At 38.0% G+C, this 19,899-nt stretch overlaps 1 protein-coding gene across 3 annotated transcripts in view; it reads right to left on the reverse strand.

The window, feature by feature from the left end:
* The window catches only part of NKTR (natural killer cell triggering receptor), a 46,412-nt gene continuing 26,513 nt past the window's right edge, over positions 1 to 19,899 (reverse strand). For 2 of the 3 annotated variants that reach the window (XM_079114112.1, XM_079114114.1), the window contains 11 exons: positions 16,340 to 16,369; positions 15,653 to 15,798; positions 14,500 to 14,722; positions 13,741 to 13,896; positions 11,826 to 11,913; positions 11,172 to 11,317; positions 6,624 to 9,518; positions 4,320 to 4,415; positions 3,594 to 3,650; positions 2,679 to 2,783; positions 1 to 777 (listed from right to left, as the gene is read on the reverse strand). In XM_079114112.1, the coding sequence (XP_078970238.1) occupies positions 690 to 777; positions 2,679 to 2,783; positions 3,594 to 3,650; positions 4,320 to 4,415; positions 6,624 to 9,518; positions 11,172 to 11,317; positions 11,826 to 11,913; positions 13,741 to 13,896; positions 14,500 to 14,722; positions 15,653 to 15,798; positions 16,340 to 16,369 (4,030 nt within the window). In that variant the 3' untranslated portion in view covers positions 1 to 689. The remainder of the gene's footprint in view (positions 778 to 2,678; positions 2,784 to 3,593; positions 3,651 to 4,319; positions 4,416 to 6,623; positions 9,519 to 11,171; positions 11,318 to 11,825; positions 11,914 to 13,740; positions 13,897 to 14,499; positions 14,723 to 15,652; positions 15,799 to 16,339; positions 16,370 to 19,899) is intronic. The other variant, XM_079114113.1, reaches the window with a different exon arrangement.

A 19,899-nucleotide genomic window follows, 5' to 3' on the forward strand; every position in this document is an offset into this window, starting at 1 on the left:
TTGAAACTTCTGATAGTCTTTATTAAAAAGCACATAAAATACTAATTCCTTAGAGACAGTGCAGGTATTTATAGTTAAGGCTGATTTTCTCTTCCTAACCCTGTCCACCAGCCTGAAGTAATACAGACTGTGGGCAGTATGATGACTGCCTTCCTGATTGAGCCAGCAGAAACAAAGTATGAATTAAGAACCCCAGAGCCACACTGCCTTATGCTCCTGGTTACCACTGGTATGGATTCTGGGTGGTTTGTTTTTACAAGACTGTACAACTGGTATATAAACATTTGGCTGCCTTAACAGTTCTCCTTCACAGTTCTATGCTTGGCAGCATGTATGCTAAAACCTGAAAAATGGGCAAAAAGAATCTGTATTCTTAGGAATACACGAGATGAAAAGAAGTAGTCTACCTAAAATAATATTGCAAATTATACTTACATCAATTTCACAATTTCTTGATTCAAGAAAATGAAAATTCCAAAGTCAGCTACTGTAAAATGTGGCATAAAAATATTTCTAGGAGACATCTGTATTTTAAATTATTCTACACATGTAAATGAATAACAATTAAGTGTCTTTGAAATTCATCTCTAATACTGAAATAGAACAACAGACTGCCATTAAGTTTCTTAAACTTTTAAGTTATCAGGTATTTACATATAAGATATAATCTGTATCAAAAAAGGACGTTTTCAACTATATCTGCTGCTTTCACTGGGGCTGCGGTGATGAGAGTAACTTCGGTCACTTTCACTGTCGGAGCCATAAGATCTACAACTCCTGTGTAACAAAACAAAATATACAAAAACCCTTTAACTATCCACTCTTTTCAATGCCTCTTGGAGCTTCCTTTCTGATGTGCGTGACTTCAAAACACTATTACTATAGCAAGTACAGGGGATAGACAAGTACAGTTCTGACTATGGCATACAATGGACTTTTCAGGATGTTTAAAATAATAAATGGTAGCAACATCAAGAGTAAGATAAAATAAAGAGACAGGCACAACGGCGCATGCCTGTAATCCCAGCAACATGGGAGGCTGAGGCAGGTGGACTGCAAGTTCAATGTCAGCCTCACAACTTAGCATGAACAACTAAAGAGGCCTAAGGATGTGGTTCAATGGTAAAGCACACCTTGGTTCAATCCCAGTACCAAAAAACAAAACAATACAAAAAACCCTCTCACATCTTGTGAAATTTACTTGAAATCTACTCATGCAAAGAAGCAGAATAATTTTCTGTGTTACCCAAAATGATCAATATTTGATTCTAATCTAAGGAAGTAAGTAGAGGGAAGGTGAATAAATAGCTTTACTGGAGGCACGGACACCAAAATCTGGGCCCAATGAGGTGTGGAAATGGATGTGTACATGAATGAGGCCACTGAGATATTGACTCAAGAAAATCTGGTCACAGTCACCTTTCAGTTAGTTAAAAAAAATGAGTCAGTCATGGTAGGCACCAAAGAGGAGGTGGGGCAGGTAGACTACAGTGGGGCAAGGATAATACAGAATAGTGTGCAAAGCAATTAAGTTAGAGGCAATGAGAGAACCCCAGGGGAGCAGAGTCTGCTTCAGAGGCACATTGACGGGGCTATATTTCATGACTCCCAGGGGTAGTGAGTTGCAGTGGAGACCTGAAGGGTAGGTGGGAATTAGTAATTTTAAGAGGCAAAACGGGAGATGGTGGAGAGGGCCCTTGTGTCTGTAGGCAGAAGGAAAGTTTCCAGTACATCAAAGGAGATAGAGAAGTCAGAGTCAAGAGTCAGAGATGGCGTTAGGAAGTGGAGGAGCCTTGCATGCAATGACAAGAAGCCTGGACCTAACTGAAGACAGCAGGAAGTCCCTGAATCATCTTAAGCAAGAGTGGCCAGATCACATTGATACTACTGGTGTAAGGATCACTGCAAGGGAACATTACAAAAGTCACTATAAAGACTTTTGCTGTAGAAAAAACACATTATATACAACATAATACACAAATATATTGTATGTATGTGTGTGTGTGTGTGTGTGTGTGTGTATGTATATGCATACATGAAAAATATATTTTACTAAATAGTTGACTGTAAATCTCCATTCTGCCACTGAAGCAAATGATTGATATTTCTTTTTCTTTTTGTTCCTTTGTACTAGAGATTGAACACAGAGGTGCTTTACCACTGAGCTACATCCCTAGCCTTTTTATTGTTTGTTTGATTGACTGATTGAGACAAGGTCTAAGTTACTTAGGACCTTGCTAAGTTGTGGACGCTGGCCATGAACTTGCAATCCTCCTGCCTCAGCCTCCCAAGTTGCTGGGATTACAGGCATTGGTCACTATGCTTGGCTTGATTATAACACTTCTTGTATTTCTTTGCTTTAAAAAATGACAAATTGGTGACTTCTAGCAAGTAATCCAACTTAAGGAAGTAGAACATGTTTTGGTGGCTTTCTTCCTTCTAAAAGAAGTGTTTGTTCAATGACATGTGAATCCTTAAAGACGATTCAAACGTGAACAACCACCAATAGATATCATCTGACAACTCATAATAACAAAGCCACCTCTACTAGCTGCCTGTGGATTGTGGAAATTTGAGAAAGGAAGTATTTCTGTTCTCAGAAGGCTATGCTTTCCCTTTCATCACCTTGCACACCAACTGCCCACAGTAATTTGATGTGCTGTAACAGAGGGACCCACCTGGACCTCCTGTTGTAACTTCTGCCTCGGTGGTAACTGTCACTCCTCTGGCTCCGACTCCGACTCCGACTCCTGCTGTAGTAGCTATCATAAGTGTAGGACCTGCTTCAACAGCAACGACACACACTAAATTTTTCCATTCAAATATTCAGAGATTTCCATTTCCTTTTAGGACCCCTAAGAGTGTTTTAGCTTAGAACATGGGCATTCAATGACAGCGTTGAAGACACAGTTGCATAACAAGTACTAGAAACATTTAGTAATTGCCCTAAATCAGACTTACCATATTAAAGAGAAAAATGTTTCTTTTCTGCATTGAAAAATATCACAAAATTAACACTGAGTTAGTTTAACTGAATCTGATAGATCTTATAAGGCAATTATATTCAACAAATACCTGCTATTACCATTTTACATTAGTTTTAATTTTGACACCGGAGTATAATGAGCCAACATATAAAAATTGTCAAAAAGACCTCATTTACAAATGGTTTGATCACAGAATACACATATATATTTAAGTTCTTCAATAAAAAATACAATGTGAACTAGGCATGGTGATACATGCCTGTAATCCCAGTGACTTGGAGGCTGAGGTGAGAGGATCGCAAAGTTGAAGTCCAGCCTCAGCACCTTAACAAAACCCTATCTCAAAATAAAAAATAAAAAGGGCTGGGGACTTAACTCAGTGGTTAAGTGCCTGGGTTTAGTTCCCAGTATAACAACAACAATGAAAAAATAAGAAAATGCTAGGCCTGGGGTATAGTTCAGTGGTAAAGCGTGTGTGAGGCATTGGGTTCGATCCCCTGCACCAAAAACAAAACCAAAAAAAGTCCACAACACTTTGAACTGAGTTTATAAAAGGAAGCCTCTTCAGTCTGCCCCTGTGGGTGAGTACCCAATCCCTGTCCCTACCTGGACCGACTGTGGGGATCATACGAGCTGCTCCTGGATCTGCTCCTGCTGGATGTCCTAGTATGAATCATATGAAAGACCATCACCTTGTGGATCAGGGCAGGACAGGCTTCAAAAATCTAGACTTTTTGTCCATCAAAGTGAAAATACAGTGACATCTTGTAACTATATTTACTTTCTTTTTATATCAAAGTACATTAGAATTTTTTTTTTTCCCTTAAGAAAGATTTAAGTTTTATGCAGTTCTTTTATGAGATATACATGAAGTCACTGGGGAGGGACTCTGAACTAGCAGGGAAGGGGAAAGGTCCACACAGATAGGATACTCATAAATGAAGCTATAGCAGTGGAAAATACCTCAGAGTCCGGGAAAGCTGGGGAATTAGAGATGAGGCTAGCACAAACTTCTTCCTCTTGGTCCCCTCGCTAAATCCTATCACAATTCTAACCTGAGGCAGGAGGTGATTTCAGTGGAGTTAAGGAAGATGCACTTGGGGGAGGCAGAGGTAGTGGTTAGGGCTGCCTTTGTTTCTCATGCTTCACTCTGATAAGATCCCATCCAAAGAATATCCAGAATAATTCCAAAACTCTTTGAAATAAAGAGCTAGATTAGACAATAGGCCAATCTGGTTTCAGCAATGATAGGTTCCTCTCAATGGCTACACCACTTTGCCTATGGAAGAGACATGATGGAGACCAGAGTGTGGGGCGAGACCACAAGCTCACCTGTGACTTTTGTAACTACGGTAGGAACTGCTCCGGCTTCGGCTTCGGCCTCTGCTGTACCATCCTCTGCTCCGACTTCTAGAATAGCTTCTTGATCTATAATTAAAACAAGTGAGAAAACACACAATTATATTAACTCATAATGTTCAAATTAATTATAGGTGGGGGAGGACAGGGTGACAACAACATACTCTACTCTGAACAGTGGACATGACAGTGACACTGCTAATGAGGCAATTCAGAAATGAACCACAAAAGGCTGGTACAGATGTGTTCACAGGAGCCCCAGTTGTAACAGTCCAGACCGCCATTACAGTTACATGTATCAACAGAGATGCAAGTCAGGAACACAACCTGAGTGAAAAAGGCAAGTGTAGAACATCCGCATACATAAAAGGCTTTTATTTACAAAAAATTCTAAAACACAAAAATAACATTGTATGAGAACAGAAACCTTTGTGATAAAACTATAAAGAGAAACAATAAGTTTTAGAATCATGGTTAACTCTAGGAGAGAGGGAAAAAAAGGGTGGCACTGGCATACGAGAGACCTATTTTTCAAGATGACAAGGTATGAGGGTGTCCGTTATATTACTTTTATACTTTAATCATGTCTTATTTTTAATATTAAATATTTAATAAAATAAAATATTTAAGTGCCACAGTTCTTTCCCTCTGAATTCACTTGGTTCTTTTTCTCCCTCTACTTTAAACCCGACATTCGGGAGTAGTACAATAATTCTGTGTATAGGCTATTTATGCAATATCCCCACAGATTTTATTCATTATGCACATATGTTTTGGAATATATGACCTGTTTCCAGTTTATCTGCAAGAGAATGAATACAGTATGTTTTAATGAGATTCTAGTCAATGTATTCAAACAAAAATTACAGAGACAAATTCTGAGGTGACTGAAAGATGACTAAGACACAGTCTTCAAATTCAAGCAGTTCACAGCACAGTGGGAGAGTCAGGCCCAGGTGGGTAACCAGAAAGGAAGGGAGGGCAGTGCCCAGGCTTAGCCATCTCAGTCTACTACACACTGACTGCACACCCTAGAGCAAATACCTTAGCATTTTTATGCCTTACTGTCTCCATTTATAAAATGAAATACCACCTACTCTAAAGGCAAGGAAGGGTAAGAAGGCAAGTGTAGAACAGTGGCTGGCATCACTAACAGATCATAGCTGTCTCAGTGAAAATGGCAAGGCTGATCATGAGCAGACAGGAAGCTGAAGCAACTCACAGGTAGCCACCATCTAGTGATAAGAATGCAGAGAGAAAAGACCAGGATTCACCACCTCTCTGGGCCTGGTGGGGGTCAGGACAGGAGGAGGGAGAGCCCGTAACACAAGACGAAATGGTCTGACAGGAATGAGGAGAGCTGGCCTACGGTTTCCAGTAAGTGGGGAAATAGTGAGTTCAGTGAGCAGCATGGAGGGAAGGCACAGAAGACAGTAAGCAAGTAATGGAGGAGTGAAATGGAGAGAGTCACTATAGATGGCAAGTGGTGGCTCCTTTTTTAAGAGTTACTATACATGGCAAATGGTGGGTGAGTTAAAAAAAAAAAGGCTGATGAATAAGGAAAGAAAAGGAAAAAATGGTCAAAGATTCAATCAGTACAAATGATGGACAGCAATCACAATATAATAGGGGATATGAGTATAATAGGTAAATCAATGAAATATTTCTACGGAAAAGAAAATAATGAAATACAACTACTCATTACTTCCTATCACCTCTCACTATCACCAATTTTTTTTTCATTTTTAACTCTTTCTCTGCACTATCCTGTCTATACTGATGACAAAAAGTTAGAAGCAACCTAGAAAATGAAGAAAATCTAAAGATGATTTTGACATGTCCCTCCCTGCTGCTACAAATAATGTTCATGTCTTGGTCAGATAACGGACTCTCCAGCACTAACCTTCCATGTAAAATAGAAGTTAGATTAAGAATCTCTAAATCTTATAGATTCTGTAAATTCAGGAGTCCCTTCAAAGTCATCACTGATGGGCAAGAAGGCAGCCTCTCTCACCTTTCAAGATGGAGAATTTGCTTGCTACCATGGCAACTCATTTTCACTTTAGAGAGCTTTCTATAACAATGGTGTTTTAAACTAAGCCCGAATTTCTTCTGAAATGTCCCCAGTCCCAGACTCTCCAGGTCTCACACAATAAGACTTCTTATTCCTTTTCAGATATTTGGAAATAGTGATCTCATCTCCTAACTCTGATGTTTTTCCCAGCTAAACAACAGACTCTCCTCGGGAGAAAAAAAAGGAAAGCGAATACTGCTTACCGATAAGATGATGTAGAACTTCTTGATCGACTTCTGGAGTGACTATAGGAGACAGACCTTGTTCTGTGTCGTGATTTGGTTTCAGATTTACTTCGAGATCTACTTGGACTCCTGGACTGACTATCACCATCCCGACTAGGCGTCTGTTCATCACTTGAGCTCTCCTGATTTCTTGGCCTTCGGTTTAGGCGAGCCGTTTTTCTTACTTCGTCAAACAGAGACCCAGGCCGAACTTTATTTTTGCTTTTAATTTCTATTCTCAAGCCCTGAGGTTTCATTTCAGGTACAGCAGTCAATGCCTTCACTTCCACAGCACTAGACGTGGTAGGTGTAGGTGCTGCCAGGTTCCCCACACCTTGCAGGGGCTTCCATTTATTATCTGTGAGGTGGATCTGGCTCTTCTCAGCCACCTCCTTCTTCCCAGTACTTTCTACAGCACTGGCCAAGCTGGCAGAGCTGCTATCCTGTTTCCCTACTTCACCGATGGTTTTGCTCTCAGACACACTGCCTTCTTGTTTTGCTTCCTCTGTTCCAGGATGTTCTATATGTATGTTCTGCTTCAGTACCACATTTATCTCTGGAGTGTCAAGCCTTGAATTTGCTACAGGGGAAGCCCCCTCTACCTTTGCTGGTGAATTCCTATCAGGAGTGCAGATCTCCATGTTATCATCTGTTTGAAGCACATCCTCTGTTCCACTTGGAACACTTTCTTCAATCTGCTGGGTGTTTGGGGAAGAACGAGCAGCATTTTCCTCAGTATTTAAAGCAGTGGGACAAGTGCTGGGCTTACTATCACCTTTAGTAAGCTGATCAAGATCTGATGACACAGTCATTGTATTATGGTTACCTGAAAGGCTGACCTCATCACAGAATTTCTCAGTTTTTGAAGTATTATCTTTTATGGTTTCACTGTTTTCAGGAATCTGGGTTTTTTCTTTTGATTCCTGAATAACTTGCTTTTCATTAATCTCCTCCTCCTCTTCTTCACCAAATTCCAGTGGAGGCTGCCAGTGAAATGCCTGTTTTCGTTTTGGAGCCTTGTGCTTTTTTTCTTTTTTCCCTTTCAGTTTCTCTTTTGCTTTTCTGGTGTGTTCTCTTCTAAGATTTTCCTTTGACCCATGTTTGTGCTTCTGTGGCTTTCCTTTACTGTTTTCTGAGTTGGAACAGGACCCCTCAGAATCAGAAGTTGACGGCCGTCGTTTATTTGATTTCCAAGCACTATTATCATCAGGCAGTGAAGTATTTGCTGAAGATTTTGTCTTGGGTTTTGCTCTGATGTGAATTTCACTAATCTCTGATTCAGAATCTGATGTGGCCTCACCTTCCTCCTTATCAGAAGACTGCCGGGAATCATTTTTACTGTTTTTAGTTCTCTCTCGTTCTGAATTTGACTCAGAGTCCCATTTACTCCCAGCATAATTCTTCCGTTTGGACTTACTGCCATTTCTAAAGCGGTCAGAAAGATTCTCTTTCAAAGTTCTTTTTTTGGTACGAGGGCATTCCCGTTGAGGCTTGGGTTTCTCTTCATCTTTGCTTTTTTCCTGCTTGTCATTCATTATTTCCATTTTGCCCTGCTTCTCTTTTTCTTGGGCTGACTGTGTTACCTGAACGCTTGACTGTTCACTGTCTGAAGAATAATCTAAAGATGACCTGCTTTCACTATACTTTCTCTGACGTGAAGACTTCTCTCTACCTTTGACATATTTACTGCGAAATGTCTTTTCAGAGCTGCTGCTGTGCCTTTTATTTGAAGTATTGTTTTTTTTCCCACTGGATCTAAATTTCCTCTTGGCTCGTCTTTCATCATTACTACTAACAGAAGTGTATGAAGATGATCTACTGAATGGTGAACGATCACTGTACTTACTTCGTGAATGGGACCGAGATGATGGGGACCTAGACCTTGAACGCGAACTAGCTAGACTACGTGACCTTGTATATGATCTAGAATAAGATCTACTCCTAGACGATCTGCTACCTGACCTCGGTGAACTTTCAGAACTTCTATCACTGTATTTTGAATAAGCGCTCCGATCACTTTCTGAATTTTTTTCTCTTTTACGGTAGGATGATGAACTACCAGTCTCTTTAATGTTTGCCGAACTGTAAGTGCTTTGAATGGGCAACAAATGGGTTGCTTTTGCTTTCATTTCCTGAATTCGCTCATAAGAGGGTTTCCAGGGTTTCTGTCCAGGTTTCCACCTTGAAGGAGGGGGGCTGTCACTCAATGGTATTACAGGAATATTTTCTGCTACTACTGGCTGTACTACTACATTTTCATTTTGTGGCACTGTTGCCCTTAAAGGTTCTGTTTTAACTGGTTTATTTTCACTTAATTGAGAAGCTGTCCTTCTGGGTGATTTTGATGCTGTCCTTTGGCGTCCTGACTTGGAACTCGACCTGGACTTTGATCTACTTTGAGAATGTGATGAAGATTTTGATGCAGTCCTTGATCTTGAGCTTCCTCTAGAATATGACCGTGAACGAGACTTGGATCTATAGGAGTCTCTACTGGAATGGGTTGAAGTGCTCTGGTCATCCTTGTCAGATTTAGACCAATCCCTCTTAGATGAGTGATGAGATGAAAAGGAGGAAGATCGAGATCTCCTTTCTCTATCACAAGAGGACTTTATTTGTCGAGTGGAAGATTTTGAGGATTCAATGTCAGAGGGTACAATAACTCTTCTCTTTTTAGTCTGTTTGTGTCTTCTGCAATGTTTTTGCTTTTTTGCTTTCTTTTTATGTTTGACCTTTTTTTCCTTTCTGCGTTTTTTATGGCGACCATCAGAGTGTCTTGCTGTACTGATATCTGAATAATATCCATTATAAGACCATGATCTAGATCTCTGAGACAAGCTTCTTTCATCCCATCGACTTGAACAGGGATCACTTAACCTAAAGACAAGGCACAATATGCATGTCATTATGTATAGGCATGTTTCTATGCTTTAAAACACATTTCCTGTTGACATCAAAGTACTTGACTCCATCAAAACTTTAAACACATGTAAAAGCATGGATCAAAGAGTTATAGGCCTTGTCTTGACTTTATACTTTCAGAGAAAAATAATGACAACTACTAAAAGGTTCACTTACAACATTTTTTTTTTTTTTTTTTTTTTTTTAAAGTTAAGGAAGGAATTTCCTATTTGGTAGGAAATGTTTGTGAAAATCAAACCAATCAACCATAAGAGTAGAGGTAATATGCCAAGCTCCTGGTTATGATCTGCTCATAACCCTCTTCCTCTAGAAGGAATTTATTTTATTTTTATTTATTTTTCGCATTAGGAATTGAACCCAGGGGTATTTAACTATTGAGTTATATCCTCAGCCCTTTTTATTTTGAGACAGGGTCTTGCTAAGTTGCTGAGGTTAGCATTGAACTTGAACTTGTAATCTTCCTGCCTCTGTCTCCTGAATCAGCAGGATTATAGGAGTGCACCATCGCATGGGCACCAGGAACAATTGTTGAGGGAGAGGCAAACTAAATTCCCAACAATTTTGTTGAGTCTCTGAAGATACCAGGTAGATAACTAACTTTTTGTGTGTATGGTGCTGGGGATGGACCCCTGGGCCTCACAGTTTGATAAGCAAGAGCTCCACCACCAAGTCACATACCCAGCCCTTACCGGATTTTTTTTTCCTTAAGCAGCTAGCATGACTTGTTTTTTCTCTATCTCACAAAGGTAATTAAGACTACCCCCTAAGACTATAATTAAACTACCTAAGACAAAAACGAAGGAAAAATCACATAAAAACCGACAGAGGCTTTACAATCTTAGTTGTAATGTCAGGACTTAAAACTGAGGGCCCTCAGCACCAGTGGGTTGCTCCAACATAGCAGGTGTTTGCCTTTTTCTACTTCTCCTAATTAAGACACTCTATCAGAGTGACTGCAGAGAAAAATGAGAATTTTCCCACAAAGAACTGCACAGGTCCTCTTGGTATATTTTTTCATTAGCTATTACGGGACCAGCCCCATTTCTAACATAGATATTCCACTGTGGTGTTATCACTGAGGTTAAGGATAGGTACTCCTGAAGATGCAACCGTCCCTGGGGACAGAAATTAATGCACACATCTGGTATAAGTTTTCCCATCTATCTACCAATTAATTTGTCAGTGACTAAAACACATGGCTAGGAAAGAACATGCTAATTTTTTTTTTTTTTTTTTTTTTTTTTGCTGAGGGCCTTGCTAAGTTGTGGAGACTAGCTTTGAACTTGCCTGCCTCAGCCTTCTGTCAGCTGGGATTACAAGCATGTGCATCACACCCAAAGTTAATAAAATTTTCAGTTCTGATTACTTCTAAAATTGGGTAAGGATTCTTTAAACATTCAGTAGAGAGAAGACAGAATTTTAATTTAAAAGCCCCTAAAGCCATTCATCTAACCTAGTTAACAGCACTACTTTCACCAAGTTTCTTCTTTTGGTCAAAGTCTAATTTTGACTATAAGTCTTTACTGAAAAATCCAGGATTATGCCTATATTGCCTTCACACTTTAAATAAAGTAGACACTGGATTGTGCTTATACTCAAAGCTCTTACTTATCTCCTTTACTCCATTTTTCTCCACTAGGTGGTCTGTATGCTCTTAATCTCTGCATTTCCTCTTTCCAATGAGGAGGAGTTTCACTGCTGTCATCATTATCTGACTCGGAACAGGATCTTGATCTTGGAGGTGTGTGATAGCGCTTTAAACACAAAAAAGGGAGTAACTGTTTTAAAAATGTCTCTCAATTACAGTCTGCTATAGGACATTGACGTGTAAAAGATCCAATTTCAGATTCCTTCAAAGATAATCATTTAAGTACCAAAACAATGATCTGAAGTTATTTCAGACATAAGGCATTGAGATGGCAAGGCAGATGTTTACCCATAATCCCATATGAAATTTTCCTCTTCAAAGTCCTAACAATTACATTCATTACCTGAGATTACTCAATATACTAAGAGTCCTCAACATACTCACTGATTGTTTCACATGTTAATTTCCTCCTTAATTAAATCCATCCAAACATAGCCATAAATTTTAACCCAATAATAGCAGTACTTTCTCCTAACTATTGAAACTACAACCAATTCCCTGAACAGATTTTATATTACACCTAAAATCAGAGCTAGGATTTTACTGGCAGGTTAAAAAAAGTTACTGTTTAGATAAGTAATTTGAAAAAAGAAAAGTCGTATTAACACACATACAATTGTACCCCTTCCTTTAATCTTCCGTCCAGACTTTGATACTGATGGTTTCTGATCACTTACAATGGGTGCAACATCTGGAATCTTCCTAGAAAAGAAGTTATAAAAATTAAAAATTAGCAAATGCTAAGCACCACCCCCACTGTTTAAATGAAGAATGTATGCTCCTATACAGTTTTCTACTATTTTCTGACATGAAAATCATTTGATATTCTGATTTTAATATCCACAAATAAAGCTTTATGGAAACACAGCCACTTCCATGTGTTCACCGATTTCCTCAGGTTGTTTGTATATGGTACTCTCACTGCTTTACACTGCTGTGAGGAGGGCGAGGAGTTATGTCAAGCCAGGTGCAGTGGTGCACACCAGTAAGCCCAGCCACTAGGGAGGCTGACACAGCAGGATCACAAGTTTGAGGCCAGCTGGGCAATTTACAAGACCCTGTCTCAAAATAAAATAATAAAAAGGGCTAAAGTGTATCACAGCGATACAGTGCTTACACACACACACACACACACACACACACACACACACATCATGGTATTTCAAATGCTATGCCTATCACCCATCTGTATGAAAAATATTTTCAAAAATGTATACAATCTCACTGCAAATCAGCATCACCAGATTAATAGTATGATCTACTTTAATAGGGAACACTAACTTTGGACCTTAATTAAGTGAAGTTACTCCCCTGGCAAAAGAATTCTATTCTTCTCATTAGTAGGACTGCCTTTAAAAAAAAAAAGAAGAAAAAAAGATACTCGGGCCAGGCATGGTGGTACACTCTTGTGATCTCAGCTACTTAGAAGGCTGAGACAGAAGGATCACATGTTTAAGGCCAGCCTGAGCAACTTATCAAGACCCTATCTCAAAACAAAGTTAAAAAGGGCTGGGGATATAGCTCAGTGGCAGAATACTTGCCTAATATGTGCTAGGCCCTTGGTTCAATCTCTACTGGGCGGGGGTGGGGAATGTTAAGTTTTTTATTATTATTATATTTTGGCATTTTGTTGATACAACAATTGTGGAGTGTGGGAAGTATAGCTCAGTGGTAGAGTGCTTGCATATCATGTGTGAGTCCCCGAGTTCAATCTCTAGCATCCCCTCCTGCCCCAATTTTTTTTTTTTGCAGTGCTGGAGATTGAACCCAGGGCCTGAGCAATATCCCCAGCCCCCCAATTTTTTAAATGAAAGAAACAATAACCTTATGTGGAGACCTAATTACAAACAGGGTCACTTGCATATATTCTTGGCTCTCAAAATAACTTTTCATATGAAACTTACCAATTACACTAGTCATGTATTTATTTATTTATTTATTTTTGAGGTGCTGGAGATTGAACCCAGGGCTGTGTGTATTCCTGTTCATGCAATGAATTCTTTAAATATGTGTAAATTCAAGCCTAATATACATTAGTATTCTTAGACCAATTCTAAAGTTTTTAGATTAGCTTTTTATAATGCAGAGAAGTTATCAATGAGCAAGTTAATAACAGTAACATTGGATACTAAATTTATCTCTAATCACCATGCTATTACTTTTGCAGTATTAAAATTAAAATATATTTCATTACTCAGTTGGACCCAGAGTTCAACTAGCCCTCCATTCTGATAACCAAAACCTCATCCTTTTAAATGAAAGGTCAAGGTAGCTAGATAAGTAAAATCTTTCCAGACCTCCAATAAAATCTCTTCATCAATTTACCCAACCTCCTGCCCCTTCTACTGTAGTCAAATGTGAATTCTGAAAGGTGAGGTACATGTCGTTTATTAATCTAGTATCTCCCATAGTATCTTTCAAAGTGTTCTGAACATGGATCACGTTCAATGAATGAGTGTGAAACCGCAATAAGCCGATGGAATTGTCTATCAGAGAAATAAAAACACAAAGGTTAGTCATCCTACTTACGGTTCGGGCTCCACAGTAACAACAGGCATATCTCTTCTCAGTAAAAATCTGTTCTCAGGCACTGGAGGAATTTCTTCAGGGCGGACTACAGGCTTTTCCCGTTTAGCATTTGAATCGGCTGATCTTTTCTCATTGGTATCACTTCTCTCAGAGTGACTTTGAAAGAACAAAACAAGTCACCAATTAAGATGTGTCATGCTTGCATTTCATAATACAAAAGCACTGAAAACTAGACATTAATAGCAAAACTACTGACAGCTTAAAGTCTCAACGGGTCATATAATTTAACATATAAAACATCAACCCAGAGAAAATCTAATTTTGACAATAAAATTACTAAATGATCGTAACATTTTTTTCTTTTTCTAACTTTCAGTAATTTCACCTAGAAAAACACAAATCTTGGACATAAAACATACATGCTTCTCCAAGATTTATCAGATTTCAATTTAGTTGCAATAAAAAATGCTATCCTTGCTCTCTTGCTTTTCTCTCCCGGACTCACTCTCTTTCTCCTCCTCCCTTTCCTCTCTCTAGCATGCGCCCTTTCTCTTTCCTTTCTCTTTTCCTCTCATTTTCTCTCTTACCCTGCAGGGAGACACTGTGTTTGCTTAATAAACTCCCTTATGTGAGGGGGGGGGGGGGGGAACTATCCTTGTCAACCATAAGTAATAAATTGGATTTACAAAGTTGCCTGTACTTTTCCCACTCCGGGGTATGTGTGTTTTAGTTAAGAATGACTTGGCATTTCACATTTACCCTTTTGGGCTCATTATGTGTTTGCTCCTTGGTTCTTCTGAGCTGCTTGCTTCCTTTCTTCTCCTTTTAGAATGTTTAACTTTTGGCCTCCTCTTATGTTTCCTTCTTCTGCTTCTCCCGTGTTCAATTTCACTTTCTGAAGATGATTCGGAAGAGGAAGAGGAACTGGAAGAGGAATCTGAGTCTTCTGAATGTGTTGGTTTCTTCCTTTTTTTCTCAAAAACTTTTAATAAATATTAACAAAAATATTAGTACTGGATTCCAGTGTCTACCTTTAAGAGTAAAAAAAATGTCATTACCTAAAATCATATGTATAGTTTATGATAAACTACACAATGATTCTAGTTGCTTTGTGTATAGTAAACTAAAAAGAAAATTTAAATAAACTTTTTAACAAGTTGACAATACAGTTGGTTGCAAGACTGTAAAGTAATGAAGCCCTCATCCTTATGAAGTCTATATTGGGATTGGAGAGATAAAGTAGGGGTAGTTTAAGACAACATCTGAACAGACCTGAAGGAAGGGAGGGAGTTATATCTTAACCAAGAGTCTTCGAGCCAGACAGAACAGCCAGCACAAAGTCCCTAAGTGATCAGCACATCTGAGTAAAGGTCAATGTAGCTAAAGGGCAATGAATGAGGAGGTCAGAAAGAGCAGAGAAGCAGACTGTCTATGGCCTTACAGAGCACTGCAAAGACTTCAGCTTTGTTAACTGAGAAGGCAAGCTTTGGAGGGTTCTGAGTGGGAGTGGCATGGATGTGAAATATGGTTTAAAGGGATCACTTTAGTTGCTGTTACAAACAAACCACAGAAGACAAGGACATAATCAAGGCAACCAGTTAGGATACTGCTACTGAGAAGATTATAGGAGAACAAGGAGACAGAGGCAAGGTGAAAGGTTAGGAAGCTATTGCTATAAACAAGGCATGAGACACAGGGTTTGGATCAGGCAACAAAGAGAGTAAGAGGAGGTAAGATTTGATAGGATTTGCTAATGGACTAGAGATAGGATATGATATAGATGCCTTAAGGGTTATTGTTATACCACTCATATTTTGTCCACTACATCAATCCAGGAGGTATCTTTAAATAAATTAGTCTTCAACAATTCTTCACCTGCATCCTAGCTGCTTCTACTGCCCAAAGCTCTTACCATCTTTTGCTGATTTTGTGGCGAGCACCCCACAGTCAATAACTCGCACATCTGCATAAGGTCTGCTTGCAGCATCAGTTTTCAGATTTTCAATTTGTTCTATGACTTCAAAACCAGAAATAACCAGTCCAAAGACAACATGTACCCTGTTACAATATAAATTCAAGAAATAATTGGTTTGGTGATAACTAACCTATGAATAGTCATCAAGACAACTGTTATAAATGACACGGCCACAGACCTGAAAATAAAATCAAAGTGTTTGATGCATGAAGTCACTAGAAGGAAAAAGAACTTGAAATTTGTTTCATAAAAGGAAACAACAATAAAACAACAAAATTTGGTCTCAAACTGAGTCTGGGTTTTTCTCCCTTTCTGACAATGGCTCTTAATCATTTTAGGGTAAAGAGTCTGATAACAGACTGAATTTAGTACTGAGAAACTGTCTTTACAGGGATATTCAATACTGCACGGCTGAGAAGCCCATCTATGGGTACAGGTTAAAGACCCCTTCAGTGACATAAAAGACATGGGGCTTCAAAACCACTGCACCTTGTGATCCTTGAATAGCATGGTTGTGAGATGGCACAGACACTGGAGTGACCCAGAAGATATATCTGGAATCTAATCTGTCCTTATGACTGGCTGCCCTAACCACCATCAAGAGCATAAGAATGTAACTCTTACCCATCCAGGTGTGGAGCAGGTTTTGTAGTTCTATGTAACAAACATCAACACAAAGATGATGTCAAAAACGACGTGTTCAGGTGAAGAGAGCAGAAGGGTTTAAACACAGCATGTAGAGAACAAAGAAGTAAAGATAAAAAGATGGGGGAAAAGTTAAACATAATAAATATCTAACCTTAAAAACCCCAAACCAGCAATAATAGCCACTTTACTGACCCAAAAAAAAAAAAAAAAAAAAAAAAAATCAAATCAAGATTATACTATAAAGAATCACAAAATCATCTCTATTAGACAATATGCATATATAGAACATATGAAATAGGTTTCATCTGAATTATATCCATAAATATGTAACATAAATACACATTAAAATTAAAGATAATCTCAAATCCAAAACAACAAAAAACAAACAAAAAAACCTCAAAACTTTTAATTAAACAAGGAAAAGCACCTATCATGTCCCCCATGGATTGCAGAATATGATCAACACTTTCCCACACACTTAAATGAGTTCTTCTATTTATTATTTCTCATACTTAGTCATCAGCTTTTAGGCAGGCAGATAGAGGAAGGCCTCAGGAGTCCTGTTTTCAGAACTTCCTGCCCCTCTTTCCTCACACAAGGTGAGGCTCTGCCACTTACGTCAACTCTGAAAATACAATAGGGAGAAAAACCTTCAGTCTGCTAACACTTCTGACAGCAAGGTCATGATGGACTTATAGACCTTAAATTTCTATTGCCCAGAAAATACCCAACCAGCTTCTTCTATAATCACAAACTTCTCAGACAGTCTATTGGGTATATTTGGTTAAGGAACTTTAAACCCAAGCTGATTTCTCATAGCATTTTCACAAATCTTCATACTATGTGAATTGCAGTGCAAAAATTCAAAAGCAGGTAATTAGAATTATACACTACAAGTATCTTAGTTTATAAGAATGAAAAGTGGGTATCTGAGAGATAGGTCACTGGATATCAGGCTGCATTAAAGCAATGAATTGCAATAAAGCAATGAAGTGCCCATATAAACTTTTATGCTCATTTTAAGGAAGTTTAAGACATCTAAGTACATTAAAACACAATTTTTGCCTTCAAAACAATGCCAAAAATCTTTACAGTACAAGAAATTGTAATGCTTATACTTACATTAACACATTGTTCTGTAAGATGACTACAGTAATTTTAAAAAAATGAAAATGTCAAACTTAAATTTCAGAATTTTAAAGGAAATCTTGAGTTTTAAAACTGTAAGTCTCAAATATTCCTTAGAAGAATGAGAAGTAGAAATTCAAGCCCGTGTAATTATAAAAATGAAAACAGGCAGCAAAAAAAAGAAAAGAAAATCTGATGAACTGATGAACCACTAATGCCTAAATCACTAAACTAATCTCAAAAAAACCAACGGACAAATAACTTTAAAATAGAAATGTACTTTCCATAATTATAAAACTCTACCAAGCACACTAAAAATAAGAGACTGGCACATAAGCTAGACAGATTCTAACAGAAAAGATGTAAAGAGTGCTTCTAAAAATGTAAAAATTTCCCAAGTAAGGGATCAGTCTCAAATACATAAAAGTGAAAACAACGAATGGCTTATTGATTAGATACATTTCTCTTCCTTGACCCTTTATCATAGTTCTCAGATATTCTAGTACTGGGGAAAGCCTACAGATTTTTCTAAAACACACAAAGCCCTATTCCTCTTGCCATCTTGGCTAATAAAAAAAAATCACCTTATGATAAACATCTGATGATATAAAACAACTTATCAACTGCTGTGATGCAGTTACATGCTACTTGAGAATGGAATAGCTATCTTTATAGTATTTAAGTTTGGTTTGTTTATTTGTATTTTGGGGCTGGAGACTGCACCCAGGTCCTCCACACACTCTTCCACTAAGTCACACTCCCAATCCCAAGTCTTGTTTTCAATTCAAATGAAAACTGAAGGATAAACAAACTTGGTACTTTATTACAGTAGTGAAGAAAACAAAGACAGGATTGTCTCTTTTTTGTGAGGACAACTTTTAATCCACCCATGGTGCCTAAACTGATATAAATAATTTAATTTACTCACATCTGCAATTTGGGATCCAAAAATGTAAATGTATAATTTAACTGGGCAAGATTACATATTAAGAATTTAACAAAAAGAAGCCTAAGCCTTCTGGGGTTCTAAGCCTACATCCCAGGAACAATCCCAAGATAAAGCAGGCTGACTGGCACTGGGCTGAAAGTCTATAAGAACAAACAGAGAACATTAACTAAATTACAAAAGAGGGGTATAAGAAGGAAGGGGAAATGATTTTGTACAGAGTAGACTACTAAAACAGGCAAAGAGATCTCATCCCACTAACTTTTTTTTTTTTTTGGCTTGTGTGTGGTGCTGGGGATTGAACCCAGGGCCCTATACATGCTAAGCAAGTGTACTACCACTGGGTCACATCATCAGTCCCCATCCCACTAATTCTTAATATATTCATCTTTCAAAACTATGCAGCTCTTTAAAGAACCATGCAGTAGTGACAAACACTCAGTAAGCTAAGACTTTAGGAAGGTCAGAGACTATAATAAATGTAAGTTTATACAAGCTTATTAAAACATATCTAAGGGGAAAACAAGCACAAGTAACATTTCAGTTACAAAACCTTTCAACATATATACATCTCCATTTTCTCCTGTCACTTAGAGTCAGTGATTTTCTAGTTTCCCCATTCCCCATGAATCTACTTAAAAACGTATGTGGCAAGGGTTCATTTGTAAATCCTAGAAATCAAAAAATATCAGTTACTCCAAAGAACAATCTACATTTTTACATCATTAGAGAATCTTTTAACCTTATGTAGAAATCACTAGTTCTGTACTGAAATGAGACTGAAAACCATAATATAAAATATAATCCCTCTACTCTCCCACCAGAAGATGTTGTAGAAACAGAGTAGACAAGCCACGGACATTAAAATATACTCCCCCCATGGAAATTAAAATACACTTCCCAGGATTAACCATGAGCAATAAAATATACTTCTTGTACATGTAATGCTGCTGTACAGAACAAGCAGAAAGCTTTTTATTTTTTCTTAAAATGTTTCAAAGCACATAACAACAGGCTTAAAGAGATAAAGGCAAAGAAAGAAAAAGAGAGAGCCTTAGAGTAATGAGACATTACCTTTGGAGCGCACGGTGTAACACTCTTTCTGTAAATTTTACACAAAAATGGCAAGAAATAAATTGTAATACACTTTTAAGACAAGACTGAATCTATGTTTTAATATCAATATAACTTTGAAATTAAATATTTTAGAGTTTTATGCAAAGCAAGAAAGCTTTTTAAAATGGAGGGCTCTAAATTTTCTTTCACAAAGGATATTTATGTAGAGATGAATTATGCTTAAAAAAAGCACTGTGATTAAAGTAGGAATCTGCTCAGATCCTTAATATTCTAACATGAGTGCCGATTAATAGCAATTAACAAAACATTACATTTCCTTTCACAAGTCCCCCAAACTAGATAAGGCAACTAATACCTTCCTCAAATGAGAATAATGTTATTGAGT

This window comes from Sciurus vulgaris (assembly GCF_902686455.1).
Source record: "Sciurus vulgaris genome assembly, chromosome: 16".
NCBI lineage: Eukaryota > Metazoa > Chordata > Mammalia > Rodentia > Sciuridae > Sciurus > Sciurus vulgaris.